The sequence below is a fragment of the Lactuca saligna genome, chromosome 7 (assembly GCF_052625555.1).
Source record: "Lactuca saligna cultivar CGN05327 chromosome 7, ASM5262555v1, whole genome shotgun sequence".
Classification (NCBI taxonomy): domain Eukaryota; kingdom Viridiplantae; phylum Streptophyta; class Magnoliopsida; order Asterales; family Asteraceae; genus Lactuca; species Lactuca saligna.
The window spans coordinates 86,076,954-86,097,342 of record NC_136423.1 but is presented as its reverse complement, the minus strand read 5'-3'; the positions used below and the strand labels follow the sequence as shown (position 1 = coordinate 86,097,342).

Below are 20,389 nucleotides of genomic sequence, written 5' to 3'. Positions count from 1 at the left end.
TTCCAAAAGTAGCCGGAAGATCTTGCAAGGCCACTATTTATAGGGGAGAGCTGCGAGGGTTCGGCCGAGAAGGAAGAGTCAGCGAGGGCAGGTGGCATCCGCGGAGCGAGGACAGGTGGCGGGTGCGAGCTTCGGACACGCGAAGGACACGCGGCGCCTTCGGATTGGGCCAACGAGGCTCGGATGATGAGTCAGAAGCGAGGCGTCGGAAGATCATTGGACCGTACCCTCGATCCAATCAGCAAGCGACACGCGGGTCGGATCACGTGGGTTGCATGCGAGGATCACGTGGCTACTGTTCATGCGAGGGTGACTCAGCAGATTTCGCCACGTGGCATATGCGAGGCGAGGACACGTGGCAAAAGCGTGACTATGCGAATTTTCTCGATTTTTGTGAAAAAAACTTCTAAAATCCATAACTTTCGCATACGAGCCCCGTTTTTGACGTTCTTTATATGCACGTGTAGCTAAAATTACTCTCTACAACTTCCGTTTAGACTTCGTCGGCTAATTTTGAATTTATTTTTTATATTATTATTTTTAACAGACCGGGACAGGAAATCCGTTAAAAATTCATAACTTCTTCATCCGCCGTCCGTTTTCGTCAGACTTTTTACCATTGTGCTCCTAATGATGATACCTTCAATTCTTCTTTAGGTTGTGTCGGCTAAAAATCACTCGATCTAAAATTTGAGTTTTTAGCTGTCTACTGCTAAGCTGAAACTTCGAAAAATCATAACTTCATCATACGAAGTCAAATTTGGGCGTTCTTTTTATCGAACTTCTCGGTTTAACGAATACTACGAATTTCGTTTAGATTACTAAGGCTAAAAAAGTAGTTTATCAAAAACTCACTTTTTACGACATTCGGCACCGTGTCGGTTTTGTCGCGAAACTTCAACAGGTCATAACTTCTTCGTTATAACTCGGATTTCTGTATTCTTTATATCCCCGAAATCCTTGTTTCAACCACTACAACTTTATGTAAAGACATCGGGCTTATCTCACACTTTAATTTTGATGCTTATTTTTATGTTTAATTAATTAAACCCTAATAATTAAGCATAAAACACATAATTCACATAATTCCTTTTCATTTCTTCTAAATGAGTTACAAAGGTTAACCTAAACCATTATGTCAATATTAATGTCTAGTCTAAAAACACGGGCGTTACATTTGTTTTTATAGAACTCACAATACGCTCTTATTGTGTTTCGTTTTATCAATTTACTATTTTTTGTTTCTTTAAATTATCACATAACCAATATTCTCAAAAAAAAAAGATATTTCATATTTGAGTAAATTACTAAAATCGTCCTTATGGTTTGGTCAAAATTGCATGTTTGGTCCCTAACCTTTTTTTGCACTTGGATCGTCCCTGTGGTTTGATTTTGTTGCGTTTTTCATCCCTGTGGTTTGATTTTGTTTCATTTTTCGTCCCTTACATACATAAAGTTAGGGACCAAACATGCAATTTTTACCAAACCATAGGGATGAAAAACGCAACAAAATCAAACCACAAGGACGATCCGAATGCAAAAAAAAAAAAATTAAGGACCAAACGTGCAATTTTAACCAAACCACAGGAACGATTTCAGTAATTTACTCTTCATATTTTTATGATATCTCCTTGCTGTTACCAAAATCACAAAAGATGATTATATTACATCTATAAAATCAATAGGCATAATGCAATGTACATAGAAAAAGCTAAATATAATACAAAGTGGAACAAAGTAACCCATGACATTAGGTTTTATGGCAATTTGACTCCAAAAATAATCCTAAACACATATAATAGAAGATTGTTTACGAGTTTATACTAAACTTCTTTTAGCCTATATATATATATATATATATATATATATATATATATATATATATATATATATATATATATATATATAGGCTAAAAGAAGTTTAGTATTTTTTTGTAAAATATAAATGTAATATTTTTTGATATTTATCATAGATAATGTTTTTTTTACGCATAATGAAACATATTTTAGACATTCTTCCATTAATACCAATTTAGGGAATGGTGCCATCCTCTTCAATATAGGGATGCGTGCTTTCAAAACACCAAAAGCACGCTCAATGACATTCTGAAGTTTTGCATGTCCATGGTTAAATTTTTCTTTATTGGTCAATGCACATCTTTGACGAAAATCTCCAAGCCAATACCTCACATTACGATAAGGGGCCATAAATCCTCGAGTGTGTGCATACGCGGCATCGCAAAGATAATATTTGTCTAAAAAAAAATGCAAAACACTAATCAATTTTCAAATTAAAATGAAAATATTAAAAAAAAAAACAAAAAATTACCTGGTGGTGGAAACGGGAATGATGCTTGTGGATCGGCTACTGCTTCTGATAATATTCTAGAGTCATGCGCTACCCCTTCCCACCCGGTCACAACAAATGTAAAAATCATATTGAAGTCACATATTGCCAATACGTTTTGGTAGCAATCTCCCTTTCCCCTACTTCTATATAACTCTTGTTTCTTAGCAGGGACAACAGCATGTATCAAAGTGCCATCAAGTGCACCAACTGCTCCTTTGAAAACCCTTCGTAGCCTCCTATTATGTCCTGAAATGTTTGGATTCAGATTAAAAGATGTTGGTACTATAACATCTTGTGCGAAAAGCATCATTTTTTCCAACACTTCATAAAAAAAATTATGAATTGTTTGCTTCGAGTGTTGAAATCTCCGCTTGATAATCACGTAACGTTGATTATGTCCGATCATCATCAAAAACATAGCCATCTTTTCCTCAACTGATACATGTTTGCTGTCCTTTAATGAGTAATTTGCTCTAAAATGAACACATAGTCGTACAAAAGATTCACGGGACATGCGTAATACTTCAACACATTGTAAACGATTACGGTGTAATAACTCCAATGTGTATTCGTGTCCCGTCATTTCCGAATCATTATCCCGCAATCGTTTCACCCCTCTTCCAAAAATAACGGATGTATAGGTACATTAGAATTACGAGAAGTAACTTTTGATCGTGATCCATCTGAACCTAAAATCAACAAAGTAGAACTTTAAAAAACATTACATAAACCATATTTCAAGTATCAAATAAACATTCCATTTATCATATTTCAAGCCAAAATAACATTACATAAACCATATTTTAAGTATCAAATAAACATTCCATTAATCATATTTCAAGTACCAACAAGGGCAAAAAGACCTAACAAAATAGTTCCAACAAAGGCAAAAACATTTAACAAAGTAGTTCCAACAAGGGCAAAAAGTCCTAACAAAATAGTTCCAACAAAGGCAAAAACATTTAACAAAGTAGTTCCAACAAGGGCAAAAAGACATAACAAATACTTTTAACACTTAAAAATCATCGAACAATCTTCCCATCCTTCAAAACTCCTAAACTGGTACCCGTCATCTCAAGCCACCCTCGTAATATCTCGGGAACAACGGGCAAATGCATCCACATCTCTCTCATGTTCATGGTTCCTCCAAAAATATGATATGCGACAAAGCGTAAAGGATCTATAGGGCCTAACTGAAGGACCTAACTGAAGGACCTCTAACTACTTCTTCAATACAAGTATCCAATAAGCATTTTAAGTGCTCATTGGTCCATTGTTGTTTTTCTCCCATCTCTAATAACCAAATAACAATAAACAGTGAACAAGTAACATCATTATTTCAAGAAAAAGTTTTTATTTTCACAACAAATTTGTAATTTTGTTTTATTTTCAATCACAATAATGTGAAACTTTTTATTCAATTATAAATAACCTCAATTAGAGTGTTTTAATTCAAAGTTTTCTAAAAAACTTTATAAATCAAATAAACTTCACTTTAACGACAAAAACTTTACTTCTATCAAATAAACAAAACTTATGTCTCTTTTTGATGCTTTCTATCATATACATACAAAATCAACAATCATATACATATACACTATCATATAAATATACACAATCAATAATCATATATATATATATATATATATATATATATATATATATATATATATATATATATATATATATATATATATATATACAACTTTGAATTACTGTATATTTAAGTAATACAATCAATTCTAATTATAAGCATTGTTGATAATATGGGTGAGTGGAAATTTAACATTGTTGGTGTACATAACCTAAATTACATTCAAGGTATCATATAAGCATCATAAGAACATCATTCAAAACAACAAGAGGCATTCCCAGGCTTGACAATAACAGAATTAAACAGAAAATTTGGGTGCTACTGTTACAGGTTTAACATCCAGGTTCAATTGCTAATTGAAGCACAAACACATACACAATTGGACTTTTTCGATCAAACAGACCAAGCTAGAGATGTTACAGGTTTAACATCTCGGTATTTCATTCAAAATCAAATCCAATTTCACATTCAAAGATAAATTACTTTCATTACAAATGTTTTTATTTTACAACTCTTTTATGAGTTATGCATCAATTAACATAAATTCTGAACTATAGCTTCAATGCAACGGATAAGAAGGGAATAACAGAAAGTCGGGAGAAGAAGGAAGATTGACAGCAGGAAAAAAAAAAAAAAAACGAACCTGTAGCTGTGAGGTCGAAGTCTCCGGTGTAGCTGTGGGGGCGACGGTCTCCGGGCGGTGGCTTCACAGGGGAGGCGCTGGTTAACGGCGGCGAGCAGGGGAGGAGTCGTCGCTTGGTCGCTAGTTGAAGCTGTCGCTGTGACCTTGTTGTTCGCCGGCTGCTGCAATCGACTGTGATGGTCGGAAAATCGGAGGACGCCGGATCGGAGAGGAAGGCGGTGATCGATGGTTTTGATCGGAGAGGAGGGTTGCGACGGTGGTGGTCGCTGCAAGGTGGAGTACGATCGATCGATCGAGGGTTTTTTCTGGGAGGGTTGGACGAGGACTGGAGGCGGAAGCAAAAAAAAAAAAAAAAGACGCGTTTTTTTTAGGTTAAAGGGCTTGCAGACTTTAGAAGATGCTATCCCATATCTGTGTGGTGAAGACCTCGCGCAGACGTTTTTATGTCTGCGCACTTCAGAAAAACAAACAGACTGCAAACCATTATGTCTGCGCGTGGTCTGCGCCTCGCAGACAGAAAAGGTCACGCAGACCTGCAGAGAAAAAACAAACACCCTCTTAGTCTTCTCTTATAATATGAAATACATACAGATAGTGTTCTCTCCAAATGTCCAAAATAACCTTCAATAATTATGAGATCCTGACTATTTATCAAAAGTCCAAACTACCCTCCAATAATGAAGAAGGTCATGTTGACTACAAATCAATTTCAATGTTTTTTCATATTAACAACCTGGGTAAATAGGTAATTTTACAGTAAGAACTTCTGGAAAAGGATTAAAAAATACATGTAAATTGGTAAAATTCTAATGGTTTCCTTTCTCCCAAGTGAAGTAAGTTTTGGTTTCTCATCTGGCAAGAGCTAAAAGGTAGACAAACCAACGGATGTTATTATAAACACATTTTCTTCATTGTTTTCTTGTTTATTTATGATACTAACCTTGTGTACAACCATGTAACAGAAATTTAGACATGTTTGAAGGAAACATGAATATTGAAAATCGATCCATTGGAGTAGAAATGATTAAATGTATACCATGTCACTGGCTCCATTTGAAGACACGCGCCACTTTTATGCCTTGGAATAGAAGTTGACATGTAAGCAAAAGGATTAAAAAAATACATATAAAGATGTTGACTTTTGGTCAAATCATTGATTTGGAGCCAAAATGGGTTTTGGGTATTTTGAAGATTGAGAAAAAGGGTGTTGAAGGTATGTAGAGAACCACGTCGTTAATTGTTTCTATTATACTACCCCCTAAAAAAGTTTTTAAAAAAACATAAAGGTTGTTTACTTTTGGTCAAACAGTGAATTCAGAATTGATGGCATTCATGAATTTACTCAGATTTAGCAAAGTTTCTACCCTTCGCAATTTTCATACACACATCTCTCTTTTGAGCAAAATTAAAACTAACAGATTAGTGACTAATTCACAAAATAGAAAAATTTGTATCTAATATCAAACAAAAAAACGTATATCATCCCTAATCACATCAGACTCTTCTCCTTATCCCCTTTAAAAATTGAATTACACAAGCGGGAAGTTTGAAACCCAAAAATGAAATTACACTAGCGGGAACTAAAAATTTTTAGAGAGATATTTAGGATTTATTTTTACACATACATAAAGAAGTGTTATGACCTCATAATTGAATAAGGAGAAAGTATTCCGCCTGATTTCAAGCAATTTGCATCTTAATCTAAAAAAAGCCCTAATTTTTTAACCTGTTGAAATCGCATGCTAAGAAGCCTTTCATTGGTTCAATATTAGCCAAAAGTTCCCCGCTTTCATTCTGTAATCGCAGGAAATCGAACCTCCTTCGACCACTGTTCTTCCGATTCTGCACAAGGGCATCCATCGTCTGAAGGTATGTTCCTTTTCAGTTATCTATTTTCCATCAAGAGAAAGTTTTTATTTAGTCCCCATATTTTAAAAAAAATACAACTGATTCCATTCTTTTATTTTGTTGAAATCATGTTATATATATATATATATATATATATATATATATATATATATATATATATATATATATATATATATATATATATATATATATATTAATTGTGAGACCCGTATATTATACGGGTTAATTAAAACAAAATGTTAATATAAACGATTAGATGAAAATTTTATTTGAATTTGAAATTTAAAATAACTGAAAATTATGAGAAAAAAACATGCAAAAAATAAATAAATTAAAATTATGTGTTTAGTTATTAGATTTGTATACCAAATGGATAAATTATAACAAAATGTTAAACACAAAGGTTTAAACTTTAAATTTATTTGAAATTGAAATTAAAATTTAGAATTTGAAATTTGAAATTAATAGTGTTTAATTTATGGAAACTAAATTAATGATATATTGGAAATGAAAAATGAAGTAAATGACAAGTGGAAAATAAATATATCTCAAAATTATGATAAAATGACATGTGGCCAATTGAATGTGAAAATGACAAGTGGCAAAATCATTCTTATTTATTAGGGTAAATATATATAACACATACATACACACACATACACCAACGAAATTGAGTAATCTAACCCTTTTATTGGTTGTTTTTATAAATTATTATTATTTTTTTAAATTAACCGCTTGGTCCAAAATGGGATTTTCTAACCAGATTTAATATTTGGTAAATGAATAGATGATTCCAACCCGTTAATATGATCATCCCATAAAAACTCTAACCGGTTCCGGTCTTCCGGATCCGGTTTTTTTTGCTACACATTATTAATCAATTCATGTATTCAAGTTTATACATATTACATGACCTACCAGTCGTCTGTAATAGTTAGTTTCAAATTATTAATTTTCTTTTTAACTGTATTCTATTACTATCATTACATACCAAACAATGACATGAATGCAACAGACGCTAGAAAGAGAAGTAAAAACAGAAAGTCATATTTGAATAAAAAAAAAAAATCCAAAAAACAATATACAACATCATCATCTCACCGTACACCTACTATACATTTTTATTCATTGTACCCAATGCGGTAATTTTCTTAATTTATTTTGCATTGATTATATGTTTTATTTATTTATTATTTAAAAAATAAAATTAAATAAAATAAAAATTAAATATATTTAACTTTATATCATAAAATATGACTTTAAATTGTTTTCTACTATTTTACAGGTTCAAATAATACTACAAAATCTATAAAACGTGAAAGCGATGAGAAAAATTAGAAAATTATATTTGGATAATAGAAAATCCAAAATATTACCACATCAACCTATCAAAATTCATCTATTACACATGTTTCTTACGTCATATGCGTAACATGTTTAATTGGTGTTTTTTTCTAAATGATTTGTGTAAAGTTTGATATTTGTACATCCAGGCCAACTAGATGGAAGTGTGTCTGAATCTGAGACTAGAACGGTATGTTTTCAATTTTTTTATCGACTTTATAATTACAAGAATGCCACTAATCTAGTATTGACTATGGAGCAGGATATAGAAGGTGCTGAAACACCATTGCCATTACCAGTAGCAGTGCAACAAAGTCTGCAAGTGAGGTTCAAAATGATGCTTCTACTTCATCATCAACTCCAGCCAATGATAACTCAACAAATGCTCCAACCGTTCCTATTTGACTTGGGATAGGAGGTTTACAACCCAAGGTGTGTGCACTTGTTCCATATTTTTTTAAAAATGACCAATATACCATTGTTTGACTTGTTCTATGAATGTGATGTGATATTAGAGATGAAGTCGGCAGACAAAACCAGAAGTGATTACTACTAGTAATGCCCCTGTGCCTCCTGTTAATGCGTCGCCTACTTCTAGTCCAGCTGGCCAGATGGATCCTACTGCAATCATGAGTCAGATGGTGGCAAATCCTGCACTTGATGGTCTCTTGTCTGGAGTTTCAAGCCAAACCGGGATTGGTGATTACATCGTCTTTGAACACAAAATAAGAACATCTCCTCATGCATGGGGAGCAATCATCGCAAAATCATAACAAAAAAGTAAGATATGTGAATACAAATAAAGTAATCAAATAGCAATATACTTACCTTACTGAATCAATAAAGATGGCCTAGGAAATTCTTGAATTGATTTAGTTCATGTACAACATATTTAGTAACACAATATTGTGATTAACTAAATATGAAAGTTGTATTCAAGATTTAATTAAAACAAAAAAAAAAAAAAAAAAAAAAAAAAAAAAAAAAAAAAAAACCTTACCTGCTAAATGATAGACCCCTTTGAAGAGAAACTAAATATTCAAAAGCATTTGGATAATTATCCCCTTTATACAAATTCTCCACCAAATCAAATACTTTATTTTTATAACAAATATTGCTTTAGGTCTCTTTATGTGATATCATAGCTTCAAAGCTGTCAAGTCCCAACTCTCACCACCTTGAACGCTAAGGTGGACTGCACTAAGTCTTTGTTGAATTTACCAACTTTCCCTTTGAAATATCCATGCTTTTGGACCATCATTAAATGTGTAGCCAATTTCATTATCTGAAATGGAATCATGAATTGATATTTTCATTAATTCCTAGAAATAGAACTAATAATATAATTACAGGGCCTGAAATAACCTTGGGATTTTCTTTAAGTTCAATTTTTCTGTAATATTCATTGAAGATAAACAAAAGCAGGTCTCACGTTTCGTTCTTTATGTCTTCTACCTTTGTTGAATCAATCATCTCTTTTCGTTGCCCAACTCCTCCGTGAGTTTGTTCACATTTAAATGCAGAGCCCTGTAAACAAAAAATAAAAAACAAATCATAAATAATAAACTCTCATTTTTACTCTATTGGAACGCAAATTGACACTCTTAAGTCCTATCACATGCAAATGCTTGACTAAACAGCTTGTACCTACAAATGCCAAATGATTATACATTAAAATAAATGCTCAACATTTTTACTCTACCGGATGTATTGAGGAACATGTTGGGTCAACTAACTCAGAACCCTGCAATGATGAACACGATAAATCAAATTGCTCAACAGATTGATGGGAATCAAGATCTGAGCAACATGTTTTTCGGTATGGGTGGTGGTGGTGGCGGTGGTGGTTTTGATCTGTCGGGTATGAAACAACAGATGATGCCGATTTTTGCCCAAACTTTTGGTGGTGGGGGATCTGGTTTAAACATGCCTCAACAACCACCGCTTCAACCTAGAAGCATAAATGATAGTTCGAGTGCTCCTCAGGTTTGTTTGAAAAGTTTCGTAAAAATGACAAATGACGTATTTGAAACTGAAACTGATGTGTTTTGTTTGTAGTTGAACCTGCGGGATTTGGCTAAGAAGATCGAACACCACGAGTCGCCATATGTAGTGTTCTCATCTGTGGTTGAAGCTGCTGCTCGTGTGAACAACAATAACAAAGGAGATGAGCTTTCTGAATTGCTTATCCAAGAGGGTCTTGTTGATGTTAGTATGTCTCTTAATTTTTTTTTTTTGAATTTGTTGGATTGGATTTTGGAGCTTAATGCTTAAGTTTGGGTGGTGCAGGATTTTGGAGCTTAATGCTTAAGTTTGTCAGACATCAATACCACATGGTCTCCAATATTTCAATATTACTGAAACGACCAAAAATACGACCCAAAATTTTTTGTTTTTAATATAATCAAAACTATAATCAGAGTATCATATAAATAAACCATGCGTGATATGTCCCAAAATATAATAAAGTACTGTGCGGAAACTGTATCATACTACATCAAATCAACAACTAAATCAATCCCAGACTAAAGCTGAGGCGGTGGTGTGTGCAATGCCGTCACCCCGAGCTCTTCCTTTTGCTTGCGGAAGTACCTGAAACCAAAACTGAAACTGTAAGCACGAAGCTTAGTGAGCTCCCCCAAATTACCACATACCATACAAAGCATATAAACACATATTGGGCCTTGCCCACTGCATCGGGCCGGGGCCCGGAAACTGCATCGGACCGAAGTCCGGAACTGACTGCATCGGACCGAAGTCCGGAACCGACTGGGACCGTGTCCCCTGCATCGGATCGAGGTCCGGAACTAACTGAGCATAGTATAGCATATCATAACAATTATACTGCATACTGCATCGGGCCGTAGCCCGGAACATAAACACATACACATAGCGCATAAATTATGTTTGAACCACGAAGGCATCAAACATACTAACTACTACATGGATCGAAGTCCGGAACTACTACTAACTGAACGGGCCGGCATTGTGGCCTTAGACCCGTCCCTACTGGAAGGAAACTCACCTCGTAAGCTAGCGGCTGCTGCTCCTGAATCTCCTCGGCTACAAATCCATAAACACATTCAATCAATCACTAACACTACACTCGGGGTAAAATGACTCTTTTACCCTTGATCAAAGTCAACTTACTCAGGGCTGACTCGCCGAGTCGGGATACCCAACTCGCCGAGTCCTAGACTTTCCTCTCAACTCTTACACGCTGGTACTCGTCGAGTGTGGCATCGACTCGACGAGTACCCTCTGGATCCAAGAACTCAGATGATCTTCATCCGACTCGCCGAGTCGGATGAACAGACTCGACGAGTTGTTCTTGATCCCCAAGAAGATTGCCTTGGACTCGCCGAGTTGTATGAACAAACTCGCCGAGTCCCTCCATTACTGAGTCTACTCTCAACTCGCTGAGTCCACTCCCTAACTCGCCTCGTCCACTCGACACTGATAAAACTGAAGAACTCAGGACTCGCGACCCGACTCGTCGAGTCGTTCTTCCGACTCGCCGAGTCGCCGCCATGCAACATATTTTTACTCGATTTCTCTTGAATCCAACACATGCAAATGATAGATCTAGGTCCAATAAGCTGTGTTACCACGTAAAGTTTCCAACTTTACGTGCACAACCTCATGAATAAGGGAAATAAGACTAAAAGATGCACAACAAGAGTAGATCCATGGCTAATATGCAATGTAGCTCCAAAAAGACAGTAGATATGGGCTCTACAACACCCCAACGCTCAGATCCAAAGGTATTTCGACTTATTAACACATTCATGCAAACATAAGGCTTGGAACAACATCAAATAGCCCTTAAAAGAGCTCTAATGGAAGTTTAAGCATGTAACCAGAAGGGAACTCCGAAAATACCTCAATAAGCTTAGATTTGACCTTGGATCTTTGCACTACAACTCGTTTCCTTGCTTCCTTCTTCTTCTCCTTCTTCACACCTTCACAAAATGGAACTAAATCACTTATAAGCTCTCAAATGGAAGGGTTAGGGTTTCTCACAGAGCTCTCAGGGTGAAAGTGGTGAGAATGAGGCTATAATGGGGTTTAAATAGTGAGAAAACCCGGGGATTTAGGGTTTCACCCAGACGGACGGACTCGCCGAGTCGCCGGCTCCCGCGTGCACAAAATGCGCGACCCAACTCGGCGAGTCAGGCTAGAACTCGCCGAGTCCCTCTTGAAGACTTAAACCATTAACAATTAATTAACATACCGGAAACGAGTCGTTACAATTCTCCCCCACTTGACTCAGACTTCGTCCTCGAAGTCTGCTACGGCTGGATCTGCGAATAACTCCGGGTAGTGCGTTCTCATTTCTTCTTCAGCCTCCCATGTCCATTCAGACCCCTTCCGGTGCTGCCACTGCACCTTTACCAGCTGAATTACCTTGTTCCTCAAGGTCTTGGTCTTCCGTTCCAAAATTGCTATCGGCTTCTCGATATAATTCAGGCCGCTATCCACCTGTATGTCCTCCAAGGGAACGACTGCTGTCTCGTCCACTATACACTTCCTCAACTGCGACACGTGGAAGGTGTTGTGTATCAAACTGAGCTCCTCAGGAAGATCTAACCGGTAAGCAACCCGACCCACCCGGGCCAAAACCCTGAAAGTACCAATAAATCTGGGGCCCAATTTGCCCCTCTTCCGGAACCTGATGACACCTTTCCAAGGTGAGACTTTTAGAAGAACCATGTCTCCCACCTGGAACTCCAAGTCTGAACGCCTCCTATCGGCGTAGCTCTTCTGCCGACTCTGCGCAGTCTGAAGTCTACTACGGACCTACTGGATCAATTTCGTCGTCTTGAGCACCACTTCGGTGCTCCCCATGACCCGCTGACCGACCTCGCCCCAACAAATCGGGGTCCTGCACCTCCTGCCATATAACATCTCAAAAGGAGGTCGATCAATGCTCGCGTGATAGCTGTTGTTATACGAGAATTCCGCTAAGGGAAGATACGTATCCCAACTGCCCCCAAAATCTAGAACACATGCCCTAAGCATGTCCTCGAGAGTCTGAATCGTCCTCTCGCTCTGCCCGTCAGTCTGAGGATGAAAAGCGGTGCTGAAATGGAGACGAGTACCCATCTCGTCGTGGAATCGCTTCCAGAATCTGGATGTGAAGCGAACATCCCGGTCCGACACCACCGATACCGGCACTCCATGACGTGCCACAATCTCTCGCACATAGATATCGGCTAACTTTTCCGCCGATATACTCTCCTGGATCGGAATAAAATGGGCACTCTTCGTCAACCGATCCACCACTACCCATATCGAATCCACTCCACGTGCGGTCTTGGGAAGTTTGGTGATAAAATCCATGGTGATATCCTCCCATTTCCACACGGGAATATCCAACGGCTGCATCTTGCCGTGAGGTCTCTGGTGCTTCGCCTTGACCTTCCGGCAGGTCAAGCATCTCTCAACGTACCAAGCGACGTCCCGCTTCATGCAGGGCCACCAATAATCAGGTCAAAGATCTCGATACATCTTCGTCGCCCCTGGGTGGATAGAAAATCGAGACTTATGAGCCTCGTCCATCAATACCTGCCGTACCCCACCCCAGTACGGTACCCACACCCTACCATGAAGCGTCATCAAACCCCGACTGTCGTAATCAAACGAAGCTACTCGGCCCACTATCCTCTCGCACTTCTGCCTCTCCTCCTTGAGACCCTCCATCTGAGCCTCCTTGATCCGCTCCAACAAAGGAGTGATCACCGTCATCCTCATACATAAATCCCTGATAGGGGCCGCCGACACCTTACGGCTCAGGGCATCGGCCACCACGTTGGCCTTCCCTGGATGATACAGGATCTCACAGTCATAGTCCTTCAGCACGTCCAACCATCTCCTCTGTCTCATGTTCAAACTCGGCTGATCCATAAGGTATCGTAAACTCTTATGGTCCGTATAGATAGTACAGCGGACCCCGTAAAGGTAATGTCTCCAAATCTTGAGGGAAAATACAACTGCCCCCAGCTCCAAGTCGTGGGTAGGATAATTAGCCTCGTGAGGCTTCAACTGTCTCGAGGCATAAGCCACCACATGGCCTCGCTGCATCAACACTGCTCCCATACCCGTGATCGAAGCATCACAATAGACCACGAAATCCTCAACACCCTCTGGCAAGGTAAGAATCGGAGCCTCGCACAATCTCTGCCTGAGAGTCTCGGACGCCGCCTGCTGCTCAGGCCCCCAACGAAAAACCACCGACTTCTTGGTTAGTCGGGTGAGCGGCACTGCTATCTTGGAGAAGTCCTGAATAAATCTCCGATAATACCCTGCCAATCCTAGGAAGCTCCGAATCTCAGATGGAGACCTCGGGACCTCCCACTGCATCACGGCCTCGATCTTGGCCGGGTCAACCAAAATACCCTTCTGGTTAACGAGATGCCCAAGAAACTGCACCTCGCGTAACCAGAACTCGCACTTGGAGAACTTAGCGAAAAGTCTCTCCCTCCTCAAAGTTTCCAACACCTCCCGCAGGTGCTCCTCGTGCTGCCCCTGTGTCTTGGAATATACCAAGATGTCATCTATGAACACGATCACTGACCGATCCAGCATCGGTCTGCACACGCGGTTCATGAGATCCATGAACGCGGCTGGGGCATTGGTGAGCCCAAATGGCATCACCACAAACTCATAATGACCATACCGGGTCCTGAAAGCAGTCTTCTGTACATCCTCATCCCTGACCCTCATCTGGTGGTAACCGGAGCGTAGGTCGATCTTGGAGAACCAAGACGCTCCCTGGAGCTGATCAAACAAGTCATCTATCCTCGGAAGTGGGTAACGGTTCTTCACCGTTACCTTGTTCAACTCCCGGTAATCAATACACATCCGATGCGACCCGTCTTTCTTCCTCACAAATAAGATCGGCGCTCCCCAAGGCGAACTGCTCGGCCGAATGAAACCCTTGTCTAACAGCTCCTGAAGCTGTGTAGACAACTCCTGCATCTCAGGGGGAGCAAGTCGATATGGTGCTTTGGCTATCGGAGCCGCACCAGGAACCAGGTCGATCCTGAACTCAACCTGCCTCTCAGGAGGTATCCCCGGCAAATCCTCAGGAAACACGTCCGGGTAATCTCGAACAATAGGAACATCATCGATCGTCGTCTTGCCCTTATCCCGGGCATCCAAGACGTAGGCTACATAACCGGCGCAACCCTGCTGAACGTAGCGCCTCGCCCTAGCGGCAGAGCAGAAGGTCAATTCTCGCTGGGGCCTCTCGCCCTGGATCACTATCTCTCCCCCACTGGGAGTGCGAACCCTCACTAGCTGAAGCTCACAATCAATCACCGCCCCATTGGGGCTTAGCCAATCCATACCCACAATAACTTTATTCCCGCGCAGGGGAATCGGAACCAAATCCACTGAAAACTGCTCCTCAAATATCTGAAGGGAACACCCTCTATATACTCTGTCGACCCTCACGGTCCTATCATCTGCTATCTCAACCTCTAATGGACAACCCAGCTCCCCCGGAGCTCTGCTAAATCTCTTGCTAAGCGCAAGCGATACAAATGATCGGGTGGCCCCCGAATCGAACAATACCAAAGCAGGGATGCCGTTCACCGAGAACGACCCTAAATAAAACGTACCATCAAATAATATTCAAACGATATATTAATAATTAAAAGATGAAAGAAATATACATACCCGTCACCACATCAGGAGTCGCTCGCGCCTCTTCCGCTGTCATCTGAAATGCCCTGCTCTTTGCCACTGGCGCATCAGCTCGGCCCTGCTGGCCATCCGTGATCCTCAAGGTGGCAGGGGCGGGTGCAAGCACCTTCCCTGCTGCAGCTAAACTGGGACACTGGGACCTTTTGTGTCCCCTCTGATTGCACTGAAAGCAAATCAGATCCGATGCTGTAACCGTAGTGGCAGGGGCCGTACAATCCCTACTCATATGTCCGGTCCGACCGCACTTGTAGCAGCCGGAACTCCCTGCCTTGCACGCCCCCTCGTGCAACCTCCCACACTTGCCACACCGACCGTGGCTCTGCTGACCCCTGGACCTGTGATCTGAAACCTTGGGCTTTTTGCCCACACTGCCTATACCCGAAACCGCCTCCGGTTTCCTCTTCTTCTCCATCTCGAGATCAATCTCCCTCTCTCTGGCTCTAGCAATCATGTCGTCCAGTGTTTTGCAACTGGACCGGCTCACAAACATACGAATGTCACTCCTCAACATCTCGTGATAACGGGCCTTCTTCATCTCCTCATCGGCTGCATACTGTGGAACAAGAAGGGCCCTCTCCCTGAACTTGGCGGTGATCTCCGCCACTGTCTCGGTAGTCTGGGTAAGATCCTGGAACTCCCTGGCTAACTGTTGCACCTCGATGACTGGTGCAAACTCCGCTCTGAACCTGGAGAAGTCAGCCCAGGTCATGGCATCCAATGCCGCATCATCCGCGATGGCATGTCCTACCTCCTCCCACCAGTCTCGTGCCCTGTCCTTCAGGAGACAGGACGCCAATCTGACCTTGTCCCCCTCGGGACATCTGCTAGTGCGGAATGCGTTGGCCACATCCGCCAACCACCTGGTACTCGCTATGGGGTCCCGTGCCCCGTGATAGTCAGGAGCCCCGCATGCCCTGAACTCCCTGAAAGTGAGTGTGCGCGACCCCATCACGGCCGCCATCTCAGTACGGAAAGTACTCAGTCTCTCATCCATCATCTCCAAAATGCCCTCCTTGATCGAACCGAAGATCACAGGAGTCTGCTCAAGTATGATGCGAGTAACCTCAGAAGAAAGGAACTCTCTAGTCTGCTCATCCATCTTTCCGACCTCCGGGTCTGATCCCGATCCTGATCCCCCTCCGGCATCTGAACTGCCGGCTGCTGGCCTCAGACGCAAAACTACCATTCAGAAACATATCACAACAACATCAGAACACCGAAATATTTCAAGGGATCATGATACGACTACTAGCTCCTTGGTTTTATCTTGGCCTTCCTTGATTCGAGTACGGATCCTCTGCTTCCAGTAGTATGGGCCCCTACTACCTTCCACATCTATCCGTACTTTCCTCAAGAACTGCCTCGACTTCCCCAAGTTACTCCTACCACTGCTATTCTCTGCTACTCTCATCATAGTTTGCCCTAGAGAAAACTCGAACTCAATACGACTGGTCCTCAGCTGCTGTAGGTCTCCTCGCACTTCCAGTTAGCCATCACCTGAACACCATCACATGTGATGAGGATCGGATAATCCTTCAAGTAAAAGATCCGTCCCTACAACGGTTGGACTCAAACAAGAGCTGCGCAGTAGGGCCAGTTCCAGCACTCTGGGATTATTCAAACCTGATTACATGTGGTGTAACGTGTCCACCTAATGGCTAACTCCCATTACTCGGAACCCCACTAAGCACAAAGCAAGCAACATTCAGACAAGGGAAACAGACTCACGCAAACTATTCTTATAACAAGAAACTGTACTAGCATAGGATGCTAAGCTCATACTATCAGGCATAACCTAGACAGGCTATCCTACTGCTGTCAACTCAATTCTAGCATGCAATATTCTTATAATCAATACCACATGGTCTCCAATATTTCAATATTACTGAAACGACCAAAAATACGACCCAAAATTTTTTGTTTTTAATATAATCAAAACTATAATCAGAGTATCATATAAATAAACCATGCGTGATATGTCCCAAAATATAATAAAGTACTGTGCGGAAACTGTATCATACTACATCAAATCAACAACTAAATCAATCCCAGACTAAAGCTGAGGCGGTGGTGTGTGCAATGCCGTCACCCCGAGCTCTTCCCTTTGCTTGCGGAAGTACCTGAAACCAAAACTGAAACTGTAAGCACGAAGCTTAGTGAGCTCCCCCAAATTACCACATACCATACAAAGCATATAAACACATATTGGGCCTTCCCACTGCATCGGACCGAAGTCCGGAACTGACTGGGACCTTGTCCCCTGCATCGGACCAAAGTCCGGAACTAACTGCATCGGACCAGAGTCCGGAACTAACTGCATCGGACCGAAGTCCGGAACCGACTGGGACCGTGTCCCCTGCATCAGACCGAGGTCCGGAACTGACTGAGCATAGTATAGCATATCATAACAATTATACTGCATACTGCATCGGGCCGTAGCCCGGAACATAAACACATACACATAGCGCATAAATTATGTCTGAACCACGAAGGCATCAAACATACTAACTACTACATGGATTGAAGTCCGGAACTACTACTAACTGAACGGGCCGGCATTGTGGCCTTAGACCCGTCCCTACTGGAAGGAAACTCACCTCGTAAGCTAGCGGCTGCTGCTCCTGAATCTCCTCGGCTACAAATCCATAAACACATTCAATCAATCACTAACACTACACTCGGGGTAAAATGACTCTTTTACCCTTGATCAAAGTCAACTTACTCAGGGCTGACTCGCCGAGTCGGGATACCCAACTCGCCGAGTCCTAGACTTTCCTCTCAACTCTTACACGCTGGTACTCGTCGAGTGTGGCATCGACTTGACGAGTACCCTCTGGATCCAAGAACTCAGATGATCTTCATCCGACTCGCCGAGTCGGATGAACAGACTCGACGAGTTGTTCTTGATCCCCAAGAAGATTGCCTTGGACTCGCCGAGTTGTATGAACAAACTCGCCGAGTCCCTCCATTACTGAGTCTACTCTCAACTCGCTGAGTCCACTCCCTAACTCGCCTCGTCCACTCGACACTGATAAAACTGAAGAACTCAGGACTCGCGACCCGACTCGTCGAGTCGTTCTTCCGACTCGCCGAGTCGCCGCCATGCAACATATTTTTACTCGATTTCTCTTGAATCCAACACATGCAAATGATAGATCTAGGTCCAATAAGCTGTGTTACCACGTAAAGTTTCCAACTTTACGTGCACAACCTCATGAATAAGGGAAATAAGACTAAAAGATGCACAACAAGAGTAGATCCATGGCTAATATGCAATGTAGCTCCAAAAAGACAGTAGATCTGGGCTCTACAACACCCCAACGCTCAGATCCAAAGGTATTTCGACTTATTAACACATTCATGCAAACATAAGGCTTGGAACAACATCAAATAGCCCTTAAAAGAGCTCTAATGGAAGTTTAAGCATGTAACCAGAAGGGAACTCCGAAAATACCTCAATAAGCTTAGATTTGACCTTGGATCTTTGCACTACAACTCGTTTCCTTGCTTCCTTCTTCTTCTCCTTCTTCACACCTTCACAAAATGGAACTAAATCACTTATAAGCTCTCAAATGGAAGGGTTAGGGTTTCTCACAGAGCTCTCAGGGTGAAAGTGGCGAGAATAAGGCTATAATGGGGTTTAAATAGTGAGCAAACCCGGGGATTTAGGGTTTCACCCAGACGGACGGACTCGCCGAGTCCGGGATATGGACTCGCCGAGTCGCCGGCTCCCGCGTGCACAAAATGCGCGACCCAACTCGGCGAGTCAGGCTAGAACTCGCCGAGTCCCTCTTGAAGACTTAGACCATTAACAATTAATTAACATACCGGAAACGAGTCGTTACAATTACACTTGGCTCTTTCAATAACCATGGCAGTGTGGTGTCCTCAAATCGTTGTGTTGTGTTTACAGGGTTGATGAAAGCGAATAGCTCTCGAGTTAGAAGTGGAAAAGAAAGCTCAAGCCGAAAGAGATAAGATGCTGAAAATGCAAGTGTTGTATTCTTCATTTCAATTGTTAGTATGAAACATAGAGTAGATTAGATGAATGCAAATTTATATATTGTAAGAAATAGAATTGTATGACATTAAAGTTTATTCAATGGATTGTATTTTTTTGTATATGGTATTTTATTTCTATTATGACACATTAAATGCAAATTTAATTTAAAAATTAATAAATATATAAATATATATATTTTTTAAATATTTAAATTTACGATACGCAAAAATGTGTTTCATCTTCATTTATGACATGGCCTTTCTTGACAGGGGCTTTTTTGATACGCATTGCGTGTCATTAACACGCGCGTCGTAAGGTTACGACACGCGAATGCGTGTCGTCTTCCTTTATGACAGGGCCTTCCTTGATACGCATTGTGTGTCGTAAACGCGCGTCGTAAATGCGCGTCGTTTCTCTTTATGTCAGGGCCTTCCTTGACGCACATTTGTGCGTCGTCTGAGCCTTTTACGACGCGCAATGAGCGTCGTAAAAGGCTGTTTTTCTAGTAGTGGTAATACCCTGCCAAACCTAGGAAGCTCTGAATCTCAGATGGAGAACTCATGGCCTCCCACTGCATCATGACCTGTATCTTGGTCGGATCGACTAATATACGCTTCTAGTTGACAAGGTGTCCCAGAAACTGCATCTCGCACAACCAGAACTCACACTTGGAGAACTTCGCCAAAATTCTCTCCTTCCTCAAGGTCTCTAGCACGTCCCTCAGGTGCTCCTCATGCTGCTCCTTACTCTTGGAATACACCAAGATGTCACCAATGAATACTATCACAGACCGATCCAGGATTGGCCTGCATACGCAGTTCATGAGATCCATGAACGCGGCTGGAGCATTGGTGAGCCCAAACGGCATCACCACAA

The 20,389-nt window shown here is 41.1% G+C and overlaps 2 protein-coding genes and 1 long non-coding RNA gene across 4 annotated transcripts; all 3 read right to left on the bottom strand.

The window, feature by feature from the left end:
• Positions 1–1,664: 1,664 nt before the first annotated feature.
• Positions 1,665–2,933, bottom strand: LOC145007104 (uncharacterized). The gene is made up of 3 exons (XM_078966093.1): positions 2,330–2,933; positions 2,029–2,255; positions 1,665–1,670 (listed from the first exon to the last, which is right to left on the bottom strand). The coding sequence occupies exons 1-3, from the start codon at positions 2,931–2,933 to the stop codon at positions 1,665–1,667; spliced, it is 837 nt and encodes a 278-aa protein (XP_078822219.1).
• Positions 1,915–6,501, bottom strand: LOC145004734 (uncharacterized). 2 transcript variants are annotated; one of them, XM_078963718.1, is made up of 5 exons: positions 6,314–6,501; positions 5,528–5,665; positions 4,588–5,120; positions 2,330–3,039; positions 1,915–2,255 (listed from the first exon to the last, which is right to left on the bottom strand). In XM_078963718.1, exons 2-4 carry the CDS (start codon positions 5,540–5,542, stop codon positions 3,003–3,005), a joined length of 585 nt encoding a protein of 194 aa, XP_078819844.1. In that variant the 5' UTR covers positions 5,543–5,665; positions 6,314–6,501; the 3' UTR covers positions 1,915–2,255; positions 2,330–3,002. The 2 variants fall into 2 exon arrangements, with proteins under 2 accessions (XP_078819844.1, XP_078819843.1); XM_078963717.1 differs by lacking the exon at positions 5,528–5,665 and having other exon boundaries at positions 6,314–6,498.
• A 2,335-nt stretch (positions 6,502–8,836) lies between these two features.
• Positions 8,837–10,070, bottom strand: LOC145004735 (uncharacterized). The gene is made up of 3 exons (XR_013662431.1): positions 9,503–10,070; positions 9,166–9,327; positions 8,837–9,085 (listed from the first exon to the last, which is right to left on the bottom strand). It is a non-coding gene; the product is annotated as an uncharacterized LOC145004735 (long non-coding RNA).
• Positions 10,071–20,389: the final 10,319 nt, after the last annotated feature.